Source organism: Haematobia irritans, chromosome 1 (genome assembly GCF_050003625.1).
Source record: "Haematobia irritans isolate KBUSLIRL chromosome 1, ASM5000362v1, whole genome shotgun sequence".
Taxonomy (NCBI): Eukaryota; Metazoa; Arthropoda; class Insecta; order Diptera; family Muscidae; genus Haematobia; species Haematobia irritans.
In genome coordinates, this window is record NC_134397.1 from 214,977,605 (window position 1) to 214,991,763 (window position 14,159).

The 14,159-nt window shown below is 42.2% G+C and overlaps 2 protein-coding genes across 2 annotated transcripts; both read left to right on the forward strand.

Annotated features, from left to right (window-relative positions):
* The first annotated feature begins 1,551 nt into the window (after positions 1 to 1,551).
* On the forward strand, positions 1,552 to 4,783 carry LOC142234728 (serine protease ea-like). Its single transcript, XM_075305899.1, has 2 exons — positions 1,552 to 1,642; positions 4,245 to 4,783. The coding sequence occupies exons 1-2, from the start codon at positions 1,552 to 1,554 to the stop codon at positions 4,781 to 4,783; spliced, it is 630 nt and encodes a 209-aa protein (XP_075162014.1).
* Positions 4,784 to 8,310: 3,527 nt separating this feature from the next.
* LOC142234735 (serine protease 7-like) lies at positions 8,311 to 13,870 on the forward strand. Its single transcript, XM_075305903.1, has 5 exons — positions 8,311 to 8,709; positions 12,490 to 12,595; positions 12,665 to 13,249; positions 13,695 to 13,764; positions 13,826 to 13,870. Exons 1-5 carry the CDS (start codon positions 8,412 to 8,414, stop codon positions 13,868 to 13,870), a joined length of 1,104 nt encoding a protein of 367 aa, XP_075162018.1. The 5' UTR covers positions 8,311 to 8,411.
* Positions 13,871 to 14,159: the final 289 nt, after the last annotated feature.

Sequence of the window (14,159 nt, forward strand, 5' to 3'; positions counted from 1 at the left end):
CTTAGACTATTCAGTCCATTGTGATACCACATTGGTGAAGTTCTCTCTTATCTCTGAGTGCTTAACATGGAATCGGGCAGCACTCAGTGATAAGAGAGAAGTTCATCACTATGGTATCACAATGGACTGAATAGTCTAAGTGAGCCTGATACATGGGGCTGCCACCTAACCTAACCTAACCATGGGGGCGTGAAATTGGTTCGATGTGGTCCATTTTCAATACCATACGAACTACAAGTTGGCTCAGAATTTCTTTTTCGAATATTTGTAAAAATTCGGCAATTTTAATTTGCGCTCTCAGTGTAATTTGTTTGAGTGTAAGGACAATATTTCCGGGAGCCACCGTGGTGCAATGGTGAGCATACCCGCCTTGCATACACAAGGTCGTGGGTTCGATTCCTGCTTCGACCGAATACCAAACAGTTTTCTGCGGTGGATTATCCCACCTCAGTAATGCTGGTGACATTTCTGAGGGTTTCAAAGCTTCTCCAAGTGGTTTCACTTCAATGTGGAACGCCGTTCGGACTCGGCTATAAAAAGGAGGTCCCTTGTCATTGAGCTTAACATGGAATCGGGCAGCACTCAGTGATAAGAGAGAAGTTCACCAATGTGGTATCACAATGGACTGAACAGTCTAAGTGATCCTGATACCTAACCTAACCTAAGGACAATATTTGTTCATATTTTATTTATATAGGGGGTTTGAGGCGTCTGTTTGGATTCGCACAAAATTCAGCAGATACCTTCTGAAAGGATGAGAGTGTATCGTCGTAAGCCATCCCATTTAGCCACGACCAGGCACTTCAGAAATGCAGTTTGTATTATTCAAATAAACGACCCACACTATCATGCTTATTTGGTAAACAAAAGGCAAGAGAGTTTTCCATCTTTAAAGAATCAGGGCATCAATTCCTTCCAATATTTTTTAACTCAACGTAAATTCTTCAGAAAATATATGAGTCTTGAAGAAATTTCCATTTTTATGCATTTCCTAAAAAAATTATATAGGACATTTGTGGGAAAATACAATTATGCCTATGACTAACGCATCTCTTTTATCAAATTAACTTAAAACAATCAAATGCCTACTGAATAATATCATCAAATTTATGGCTTCCTAAAAAATGTCTTAAATTGGTCCATGGAAAAGAGGAATGGTATCTCAATGTTTTAGTTCTTGTTTTGTTTTTCTTTTTGGCTTTAATGCTATTGAGTTTTGTTAAGGTGCCTTGGAAACATATAAAACCTGGCTGTTGTAGTGATAACAATTCCAGTTTATTCTTGAACATCATTGTTTAAAGTTGGAGCAAGACTTTAAGATAGAAAGAAAGCCTTTCTTGTGTGTCCTCATAAAGTCGTTGCGATCAGAAGTTAATTTTAACCAGGCATCTCATATTATTTAGTCACGTTTAACTTGAGATATTTTTAGCAAACAAGAAAAAAAAATCGAAAGTAAAACAAAATTCACACGTTATTCAAAGCGCTTTGTCATCTTGCTTCGCATATCAAAGTCCAAAGTTTTAATATAAAGCCAAACAATTCAGTTGCAATATGAGAATATTTTGGGCAGTTGTCTTTATGATGATGGTATTTCTCAAAGCAGGCCAAGGACAATTACTGGATACCACCTCTAATGAAAATGGTAAGTCTACGAAAACATAAAACCTACATCTAGCGTTACCGTTGGCAATTTCTAAAAAATGGCCCAAAAAGTGTAACTTTCAACTAAAAGGTGGCACAAAAAGTGTCACACTTTTTTTATACCCTGCGCCACACTGTGGAACAAGAACATATGTTTGCAATACCCAGAAGGAGACGAGATAGACATAAAGTGTATTTGGCAATATTGCTCAGGGCCGACCCCTGAGTCGATCTAGCCATGTCCATCTGTCTGTGAACACATTTTTTTAATCAAAGTATAGTTCGCAATTTTGGTCCAATCGACTTCAAATTTGGCACAAGTATGTATTTTGGGTCAGAATAGAACTCTATTGATTTTGGAAGAAATCGGTTCAGATTTAGATATAGCTACCATATATATCTTTCGACCGATATGCAATTATATGGTCCCAGAAGCCAGAGTTTTGCCCTAATTTGCTTTAAATTTTGCACAGGGAATAGAATTAATATTGTATCTATGCATGTCAAATTTGGTTGAAATCGGTTCAGATTTAGATATAGCTCCCATCTATATGTTTTTTCTTATTTCGGAAAAAGTGGTCAATATAGCAACATTTTCCTTGTAAAATCGGCACTGCTAAGTCGAAAACTTATAAGAATAAATCATAAATACACTTTTGCAAAGTTGCAAAGTTAGGTTAGGTTAGGTTGTAGAGGATGACATCAATTTTCTCGAATTGATGTCCACTTAGACCAGTATAGGTCCATTGTGATCCCTCGATGTGATTTTGTCATCTTTCTCCTTCCGATGCGGTCCGCTTTGTCCCAGAAACTTCCACCTGCTCGTTCTCTTTGAAAGAAATCTCAGAATAACCAACCAGAGGCCTTGATGAATGCAAGTGAGAGCCTGAAAGAAAAAGGAGCCCAGTAGGTTAGGTTAGGTGGCAGCCCGATGTATCGTGCTCACTTAGACTATTCAGTCCATTATGATACAACATTGGTGAACTTCTCTCTTATCACTGAGTGCTGCCCGATTCCATGTTAAGCTCAATGACAAGGGACCTCCTTTTTATAGCCGAGTCCGAACGGCGTTCCACATTGCAGTGAAACCACTTAGAGAAGCTTTGAAACCCTCAGAAATGTCACCAGCATTACTGAGATGGGATAATCCACCGCTGAAAAACTTTTTGGTGTTCGGTCGAAGCAGGAATCGAACCCACGACCTTGTGTATGCAAGGCGGGCATGCTAACCATTGCACCACGGTGGCTCCCAAGGAGCCCAGTATCTTGTTTCTTCTAAAGGATAAAGCTGGACACTGACATAGGAAGTGGTACTAGTCCTCCGTAACTTCCGGGTCCAGGCACCATCTACAGATATCATCGTCTTTAAGTCCTATTCTTACCATGTGTTTCCCAAGTGTGTTATGTCCTGTTATGATACCAATCAATGGCCGTAATTCCTCTCTGTTCATCGACAACAAAATTTCACAGTTCCTACGATTCTTTTCATGCCATATAAACTTGGTTTGCTCGCAACCATCCGAAGAGACCCAGCGTCTTCGCCATTGCTCATCATCTTTAACCTCTATCCTGTAATGATAAGAAGATAGTGGAGGAAAAACGTCCCCTAGGACGTTGTTTGTTCCACGAGCACCCTCCTCAGCACATCCGCTTTCTCATTTCCTATTATCCCATAGTGCCCAGGTACCCAGCACAGAGTTATATTATGCTGTTCAGTGAGAACCTTGAGTTATCGACGACAGGGGCTGACTACCCTAGACCTTATGTCAGCACTGCACAATGCCTTTATAGCTGCCTGAATGTCGATGAAGAAGCTGATATCGCTTCTGAATAACGGCCTCATCAACAGCGACTCAGCAGCCTTTGTGATCGCAGAAATCTCAACCTGAAAAATACTGCAATCCCTATCCAGAGTGTAAGACTCCCTTATTCCTAGTTGACTACAATAGATTCCGCTGCCCGTTCCTTCCTCCATCTTTGATCCGTCCGTATACATGTTCAGGGTTCCGAAGGGTATCCTCCTGTCTTCGCACTCCTCCATACTTGGTATAATGTAAGTCGGTTTGTGATGATAAACATGCTCTGTGATGATAAACATGCTCTGTGGCCATATGGTCCGTCTCTCTATACTGCCCGGCCAGAATTTCAGTATGCCTGCAGGCTGTCCTCTCCAGCGTGTTCAAGCTCTTAAGTCCCAGAAGTGTCAGTTCAGCCGTCTTCCTTACGTGTAGATCGAGTGGGATAAATCCCATCAGTACCTCCAAAGCGGCAGTGGCTGTGGTCCTCATGGCTCCTGTCATATAGATGAGTGTAGTCCTATTTACCCTATTTATTCTCGTTATATATAAAATATATAAAATTGCTTCAGATTTAAATGTTTCCCATATATATGTACGCATTTGACGGATTTGATATGGTATCGAAAATGTGGATCTACAAAGTAGTGCAGGGCATAATATAGTCGGCCCCGCCCGACTTTAGACTTGTTTATAAAGAAATTGTGAAGTCATTTGTTTTTCAAATCAAATCTATATACCCCAAAAATTGCCTATTTTTAGGCGTCGCCATTACTCATTGCTCTATATTTCTATTTTTCCTTTAAGATCATCTCAAACGACAGTGTGTGAATCCCAATAGACGTCTTGGCGCATGCGTTGCCCTTGATGATTGTCAAGTACTTCAAACTAGTGATGAAGACTTCATAATTAAATCCGTCTGCAATGAAGACTTTGATAAAATCCCAATGGTATGTTGTTCCAGTGATGTTGGATTCGATGCTATTCCAAATGGTGGACATCGCAATGGCAAGAAATTATCCTGGTGGCCATCTGTGTTAAAGATGTTCCTTTCATCTCTAAAATCTAGTAATAGAAATGATTTTAGACCAGCTAGAAAAGTGAAAGAGCCATTAGTACAGAATTCACTTTTACCAGAACCACCAATTTGCGGTGGAGAATTTATTAATAATCGTATCTATGGCGGTACTGAAACTCATATCTATGAATTTCCATGGATGGCATTTTTGGAATATACCAAAGCAGGTAAGAAATCGAGAAAAGATATGAATAAATCTTTTGTTTCTTCTACAATTGTTCGTTACCGTGATACTGGCAGTGTTGCATCGTGTCCAAAAGGTGGATGAAAAACACGTTAACAATACCAGATTTGAAAAACTGAAGGCCATTTTTGATTGAAATCCAATTATCTGAAAAAATGTCCGTTTTGATCGAAATCCACTTGGTGGCCATTGCGCGATAGGAATAAAGCGAAGAATATTCGTGTTAAGTCATTTTTGGTTGATCCGTGCTGAGTTCTACGGCCGAAACGTTTGTCTGCTCAGGGCTCCCATACTGTTTTTAGTACATTTTCTCGATTTTGAGTCCAGGGTCGATGGAAATGAACGGAGAACAACATTAATCGTTATGGCAACACTCACCACTATCATCGACAGCGCTTGAGTTCTGGTGACCAATAGAAAGCGTAAATACTCAGCTGACATCTTAAGCAAGTAAATCGGAATATTTTGTCTGTCCTCGGGATATATTCATCTCATAAGGCAGTGTTGCATTGTGTCCAAAAAGGGGACAAAAAAGCAAGATAACAACACCACGAATGATCCAAAAAATTAAGGCCAATGTTGATCGAAATCCACGTGGTTGTAGTAGAAAACTTTCTCGTGAGCGGATGCACCAACGAGCTTAGACTAAATCCATTGAAGTTCCAGAAAATGTAAGAGCGCACCGATACATAAAGAAAAATTAGACTGGGAAGACACAAGGGGTTGTTGCGCTGGCATGGTGGCCTATTACCGAAGAAGAAGCAATTCCAAATCGAGCAGTTTGTGAATAAACAAAATTGTCAAGTACATCAACAATTGACCACCAGAGTTCAAACTCCGCCGATGATAGTATGGGTCGACGTAATGACCGAAGGTCAGCTTGTGTCCAGATCGAGGAACTCTGCGACTAGGATGGGAAGTGGTGAGGCGAGTTGGTTTGGCTGCCACTTGATTACAGATAGGACACACGTCAGTTACGCTGCTATCAATCACTGACAGGTAGGAATTGATTGACTGTGCTCGCCTGAGTTTTAGCTGAGCCAAGACTAGTTTGCCGTTGGAGGTCGTTTCCTCTAGCGCTATGGGCAGTAGTCGGACTCCCAGAGCATGATTAACCTTGTAGCTTCTTACCGCTTCAGCTGGAGTTTCCTCATGAATCCTTATCAGACCTGTCTGGTACGCAGCATAATCTAGGGACTCTCTATTGTGACGCAGGATACTGCGCTCTAGAAGGTGAAGATCAACCCTTTCATTCCTGGGTGGTGGTTGTCTTTCCACAAGATGGTTATATGGGTGGTTAACGCGACAACAACCCAGGAGATACAGCGTTGGCGATAATTGTGTCTGCGCACTGGGAGGATCTTGGTCTCCACATAAAAGGGATCCAGTTGTGAGCTTTCTGTTTGTTATTTAACTGTGTATAACTTGTCTGAGGTGTCCACACTGGCGCTGCATTGTTAACCACTGACGGGGCTACAACCCAAAAAGGCTGCCGGCAAACGATTTCATTTATCTCTACGACGAAAATTGCAGTGGCATGGGCAGACGACTTGAAAAAGCTGTCGAATGAGATCCCGAGACTCGTTGGGTAATTTATATTCGGATATGTTTCGCCATCGACGGTGATATTCAACTGCCTGTGTAATTCTTCCGTCTACGTAGCGAATAGTGTGACTGAAGATTTGGTGGCAGATATCCTCAAATTTCTAGCAGTGAAATAAAAAGGTAAGATCAGTAAGGCAGGCGTTTAATCGAAGGCGGATGTCATTAACAATGGACCCGGATGCCAATACTATAAAGTCGTGATGATGTAGTCTCGAGGGGGTGGAATAAAGGATAAGTAGTGGTTGAACAGTGCCGGACATATGACCTCTCCTTGAGGAACTCCCTGTTTCACTCTATGGGGTATTGACTGATCCCTATATTCCACATACTACTCACGCCCGCACAGATAATTTAGAACCCAACGCTTGGTTCCGGCTGGTAGGTTAGGTTAGGTCGCAGCCCGTTGTATCAGGCTCACTTAGACTATTCAGTCCATTGTGATACCACATTGGTGACCTTCACTCTTATCACTGAGTGCTGCCCGATTCCATGTTAAGCTCAACGACAAGGGTCCACCGCTGAAAAACTTTTTGGTGTTCGGTCGAAGCAGGAATCGAACCCACGACCTTGTGTATGCAAGGCGGGCATGCTAACCATTGCACCACGGTGGCTCCCAAGGAGCCCAGTATCTTGTTTCTTCTAAAGGATAAAGCTGGACACTGACATAGGAAGTGGTACTAGTCCTCCGTAACTTCCGGGTCCAGGCACCATCTACAGATATCATCGTCTTTAAGTCCTATTCTTACCATGTGTTTCCCAAGTGTGTTATGTCCTGTTATGATACCAATCAATGGCCGTAATTCCTCTCTGTTCATCGACAACAAAATTTCACAGTTCCTACGATTCTTTTCATGCCATATAAACTTGGTTTGCTCGCAACCATCCGAAGAGACCCAGCGTCTTCGCCATTGCTCATCATCTTTAACCTCTATCCTGTAATGATAAGAAGATAGTGGAGGAAAAACGTCCCCTAGGACGTTGTTTGTTCCACGAGCACCCTCCTCAGCACATCCGCTTTCTCATTTCCTATTATCCCATAGTGCCCAGGTACCCAGCACAGAGTTATATTATGCTGTTCAGTGAGAACCTTGAGTTATCGACGACAGGGGCTGACTACCCTAGACCTTATGTCAGCACTGCACAATGCCTTTATAGCTGCCTGAATGTCGATGAAGAAGCTGATATCGCTTCTGAATAACGGCCTCATCAACAGCGACTCAGCAGCCTTTGTGATCGCAGAAATCTCAACCTGAAAAATACTGCAATCCCTATCCAGAGTGTAAGACTCCCTTATTCCTAGTTGACTACAATAGATTCCGCTGCCCGTTCCTTCCTCCATCTTTGATCCGTCCGTATACATGTTCAGGGTTCCGAAGGGTATCCTCCTGTCTTCGCACTCCTCCATACTTGGTATAATGTAAGTCGGTTTGTGATGATAAACATGCTCTGTGATGATAAACATGCTCTGTGGCCATATGGTCCGTCTCTCTATACTGCCCGGCCAGAATTTCAGTATGCCTGCAGGCTGTCCTCTCCAGCGTGTTCAAGCTCTTAAGTCCCAGAAGTGTCAGTTCAGCCGTCTTCCTTACGTGTAGATCGAGTGGGATAAATCCCATCAGTACCTCCAAAGCGGCAGTGGCTGTGGTCCTCATGGCTCCTGTCATATAGATGAGTGTAGTCCTATTTACCCTATTTATTCTCGTTATATATAAAATATATAAAATTGCTTCAGATTTAAATGTTTCCCATATATATGTACGCATTTGACGGATTTGATATGGTATCGAAAATGTGGATCTACAAAGTAGTGCAGGGCATAATATAGTCGGCCCCGCCCGACTTTAGACTTGTTTATAAAGAAATTGTGAAGTCATTTGTTTTTCAAATCAAATCTATATACCCCAAAAATTGCCTATTTTTAGGCGTCGCCATTACTCATTGCTCTATATTTCTATTTTTCCTTTAAGATCATCTCAAACGACAGTGTGTGAATCCCAATAGACGTCTTGGCGCATGCGTTGCCCTTGATGATTGTCAAGTACTTCAAACTAGTGATGAAGACTTCATAATTAAATCCGTCTGCAATGAAGACTTTGATAAAATCCCAATGGTATGTTGTTCCAGTGATGTTGGATTCGATGCTATTCCAAATGGTGGACATCGCAATGGCAAGAAATTATCCTGGTGGCCATCTGTGTTAAAGATGTTCCTTTCATCTCTAAAATCTAGTAATAGAAATGATTTTAGACCAGCTAGAAAAGTGAAAGAGCCATTAGTACAGAATTCACTTTTACCAGAACCACCAATTTGCGGTGGAGAATTTATTAATAATCGTATCTATGGCGGTACTGAAACTCATATCTATGAATTTCCATGGATGGCATTTTTGGAATATACCAAAGCAGGTAAGAAATCGAGAAAAGATATGAATAAATCTTTTGTTTCTTCTACAATTGTTCGTTACCGTGATACTGGCAGTGTTGCATCGTGTCCAAAAGGTGGATGAAAAACACGTTAACAATACCAGATTTGAAAAACTGAAGGCCATTTTTGATTGAAATCCAATTATCTGAAAAAATGTCCGTTTTGATCGAAATCCACTTGGTGGCCATTGCGCGATAGGAATAAAGCGAAGAATATTCGTGTTAAGTCATTTTTGGTTGATCCGTGCTGAGTTCTACGGCCGAAACGTTTGTCTGCTCAGGGCTCCCATACTGTTTTTAGTACATTTTCTCGATTTTGAGTCCAGGGTCGATGGAAATGAACGGAGAACAACATTAATCGTTATGGCAACACTCACCACTATCATCGACAGCGCTTGAGTTCTGGTGACCAATAGAAAGCGTAAATACTCAGCTGACATCTTAAGCAAGTAAATCGGAATATTTTGTCTGTCCTCGGGATATATTCATCTCATAAGGCAGTGTTGCATTGTGTCCAAAAAGGGGACAAAAAAGCAAGATAACAACACCACGAATGATCCAAAAAATTAAGGCCAATGTTGATCGAAATCCACGTGGTTGTAGTAGAAAACTTTCTCGTGAGCGGATGCACCAACGAGCTTAGACTAAATCCATTGAAGTTCCAGAAAATGTAAGAGCGCACCGATACATAAAGAAAAATTAGACTGGGAAGACACAAGGGGTTGTTGCGCTGGCATGGTGGCCTATTACCGAAGAAGAAGCAATTCCAAATCGAGCAGTTTGTGAATAAACAAAATTGTCAAGTACATCAACAATTGACCACCAGAGTTCAAACTCCGCCGATGATAGTATGGGTCGACGTAATGACCGAAGGTCAGCTTGTGTCCAGATCGAGGAACTCTGCGACTAGGATGGGAAGTGGTGAGGCGAGTTGGTTTGGCTGCCACTTGATTACAGATAGGACACACGTCAGTTACGCTGCTATCAATCACTGACAGGTAGGAATTGATTGACTGTGCTCGCCTGAGTTTTAGCTGAGCCAAGACTAGTTTGCCGTTGGAGGTCGTTTCCTCTAGCGCTATGGGCAGTAGTCGGACTCCCAGAGCATGATTAACCTTGTAGCTTCTTACCGCTTCAGCTGGAGTTTCCTCATGAATCCTTATCAGACCTGTCTGGTACGCAGCATAATCTAGGGACTCTCTATTGTGACGCAGGATACTGCGCTCTAGAAGGTGAAGATCAACCCTTTCATTCCTGGGTGGTGGTTGTCTTTCCACAAGATGGTTATATGGGTGGTTAACGCGACAACAACCCAGGAGATACAGCGTTGGCGATAATTGTGTCTGCGCACTGGGAGGATCTTGGTCTCCACATAAAAGGGATCCAGTTGTGAGCTTTCTGTTTGTTATTTAACTGTGTATAACTTGTCTGAGGTGTCCACACTGGCGCTGCATTGTTAACCACTGACGGGGCTACAACCCAAAAAGGCTGCCGGCAAACGATTTCATTTATCTCTACGACGAAAATTGCAGTGGCATGGGCAGACGACTTGAAAAAGCTGTCGAATGAGATCCCGAGACTCGTTGGGTAATTTATATTCGGATATGTTTCGCCATCGACGGTGATATTCAACTGCCTGTGTAATTCTTCCGTCTACGTAGCGAATAGTGTGACTGAAGATTTGGTGGCAGATATCCTCAAATTTCTAGCAGTGAAATAAAAAGGTAAGATCAGTAAGGCAGGCGTTTAATCGAAGGCGGATGTCATTAACAATGGACCCGGATGCCAATACTATAAAGTCGTGATGATGTAGTCTCGAGGGGGTGGAATAAAGGATAAGTAGTGGTTGAACAGTGCCGGACATATGACCTCTCCTTGAGGAACTCCCTGTTTCACTCTATGGGGTATTGACTGATCCCTATATTCCACATACTACTCACGCCCGCACAGATAATTTAGAACCCAACGCTTGGTTCCGGCTGGTAGGTTAGGTTAGGTCGCAGCCCGTTGTATCAGGCTCACTTAGACTATTCAGTCCATTGTGATACCACATTGGTGACCTTCACTCTTATCACTGAGTGCTGCCCGATTCCATGTTAAGCTCAACGACAAGGGTCCTCCTTTTTATAGCCGAGTCCGAACGGCGTTCCACATTGCAGTGAAACCACTTAGAGAAGCTTTGAAACCCTCAGAAATGTCACCAGCATTACTGAGGTGGGATACTCCACCGCTGAAAAACTTTTTGGTGTTCGGCCGAAGCAGGAATCGAACCCACGACCTTGTGTATGCAAGGCGGGCATACTAACCATTGCACCACGGTGGCTCCCTTCCACAAGATGGTTATATGGGTGGTTAACGCGACAACAACCCAGGAGATACAGCGTTGGCGATAATCTCCACATAAAAGGGATCCAGTTGTGAGCTTTCTGTTTGTTATTTAACTGTGTATAACTTGTCTGAGGTGTCCACACTAACGTTGCATTGTTAACCACTGACGGGGCTACAACCCAAAAAGGCTGCCGGCAAGCGATTTGATTTTTCTCTACGACGAAAATTGCAGTGGCATGGCCAGACGACTTCAAAAAGCTGTCGAATGAGATCCCGAGAATCTTTGGGTATTTTATATTGGGATATGTTTCGCCATCGACGGTGATATTCAACTGTCTGCGTAGCGAATAGTGTGGCTGAAGATTTGGTGGCAGATATCCACAAATTTCTAGCAGTGAAATAAAAAGGTAAGATCAGCAAGGCAGGCGTTTAATCGAAGGCGGATGTCGTTGACAATGGGCTCGGATGCCAAGATTATAAAGTCGTCCGCATATGGTACAATCATGATGTAGTCTCGAGGGGGTGGAATAGAAGATAAGTAGTGGTTGACCAGTGCCGGATATATCACCTCTCCTTGAGGAACTCCTTGTTTCACTCTATGGGATATTGACTGATCCCTATATTCCACATACTACTGATGCCCGCACAGATAATTTAGACCCCGACGCTTGGTTCCGGCTGGTAATGACGTGTTCTTGATGTCCTCGAATAGTCAGACATGGTAGACGGTATCGAACGCCTTCGATAGGCCAAGGGAAACGAGGACCGTCCTGTGACACGGCTTAGGCTGATTGAGTCCTCCATTTATATATGCTGAAATAGCATGTAAAACTGTAGTGCTTTACGGAGTTCATGTTGATGGTTGGCAGTTGGAAATTTCTCCACAATGCTGATGTTTGGCAGCAAGAAAATTGTCCACATTGTTGGGGAGGAGTAGTGGCTCAAGTGTCTTGGCAACTGGCGAGAGAAGGGTAATCAGTGTGTACGATTCACGTTTTCTCGAGTTTTTGTCTGGCTTCAGGAGTAGAAATATCCCACCCGTTTTCCAGATAGCGGGTATAATGAGTGATTGCAAGGACAAATTGAGGAGTCTGGTCAAGTACTCAACTCCTAGTATTCCCCGAAGCTTCAACATTAGCATAGAAATTCGAAGCCCATCGCCTTGAATTTTTTCACGTTGTTGATTACATTGGTAACTTCGGCTGTGGTAAAGTGTGGGTATCGGAGACATCGAATGCGACGAATCGCTCTCCTTTTTGCTTTATCACTCCCGGAACGCTCCACAAACTATCGATTGAAAAGGCAATAATTCGCACCAAAGGTTGACAATTCTCACTAATCTAAAATGAGTTTAATAATTTATGTTATTTCCAACATCTATGTTACTCCCAAGGAGACTTTGTTTGTGAATAAAAAATATTAACTTCATTCCAGATCCTACTGAAAAAGCTATTTGTGGAGGATCATTGATAACATCGCGATCTGTAATAACTGCAGCTCATTGTGTTGTTGGTAAAGTTCTTTTGACCAATGGAGAATTGTAAGTTAAACCATTTCTTAGATTTACTTAGACTTAAAAATTGTCTCTCTCTCACTTTTTGAATTGCAGAATATCAGTTCGATTGGGTATTAACGATCATACAAAACAATCCCTACATAGCGAAGATAATAACCGCTGGTATATCGCAAAGAAAATAGTTCATGAAGATTACAATGAACATCGTTCTTATATGAATGATATAGCTCTCTTGCGTCTTGCCAGAAATGTACCCTATACAAAAACAATTCGACCTATATGCCTGCCATCGGTTATGTCCACACACCATATTAGCACTGATACGAAACTCACCGTTGTTGGATGGGGTAAAACGGAAACGAGAAATCATAGTCCAATTAGACAAAAAGTTAATGTTCTCATTGCTGATCAAAAATTCTGTACGAAGCAATATGGCAGCCGTGGAGTGATAATTGATTCGACGCATATTTGCGCTACAGGTTACCTTGCCAATCAGGATAGTTGCTTTGGTGATTCCGGAGGTCCATTAATGACCCATCGCGATGGCATATGGGTTTTAGATGGCATTGTTTCTTTTGGTAGAGGTTGTGGACATTCTGAATGGCCAGGCGTTTATGCTCGTGTGGATCAGTATACAGATTGGATCAATAAGAAGATCAATGCAAAGGATATAAGGAAGTAAGTTTTTACCGTAATATATAATTTGAAATAGGTAATCATGTGATAACTCTTAAATAAAATAAAACCAAAAATTATTCATATACTCGCAAAAATATTTGTGTTTGTTTCCAAATCCCAAATAGTTTAATACGGACCCGCAAAAGAGGCAAAGGATCCTGTCGTAAGTCAATAAGGTTTTAGCTTTATAGTAAGCAAATAAACTCATTTTCTATAAAATATAAATAATATAAGAAATCAGTCTATGGGGGAGACTACAATAGTTTAGGTATAGTGGATGCCCGTTATTTCAGGCTCACATAGACTTGGTCCATTGTGATACCACAGTGGTGAACTTCTCCCTTGTCTCTGAGTTTTGCCCGATTCCATGTTTAGCTCAATGACAGGGAAATCCGTTTTATATACGGCGTTTCACATTGCGGTGAAACTATTTTGAAACGCTTAGAAATGCCACCAGCCTTACGGCGAACACTGCGACTAAGATGGAATGCGTCCAGAGTGATTGTGGTAATGAGGTGAGTAGGTAGGCCCGGGCAAGCGAAAAGGTGATGCATGCCATGTGGCTCTTGATTACAGATGGGACACAGGTCAGATACGCTGCTATCGATCAATGATAGATAGGAATTGAGGCGGCTGCAACTTGCCTGATCTTAGTTGGGCCAAAACTACTCTATTCCGACATGGAAGGTATCTTTCCTCCGGTGTTATGGGTGTTGGTCGGTCGGTACTCCGAGAGCAGGATTAACCTTGTAGCTACAGTATCTTCATGACTCCTGTTCAGACCTGTCTGGTATGTTCTCTTTCCTTCGGTTCTATGGGCGGAGGTTGGACTTCGAGATCAGGACCAGCCTTGTGGCTTCTCACCGCTTTACCTACAGTTTCCACATGGATCCTGTCTGGAATGCTGCTT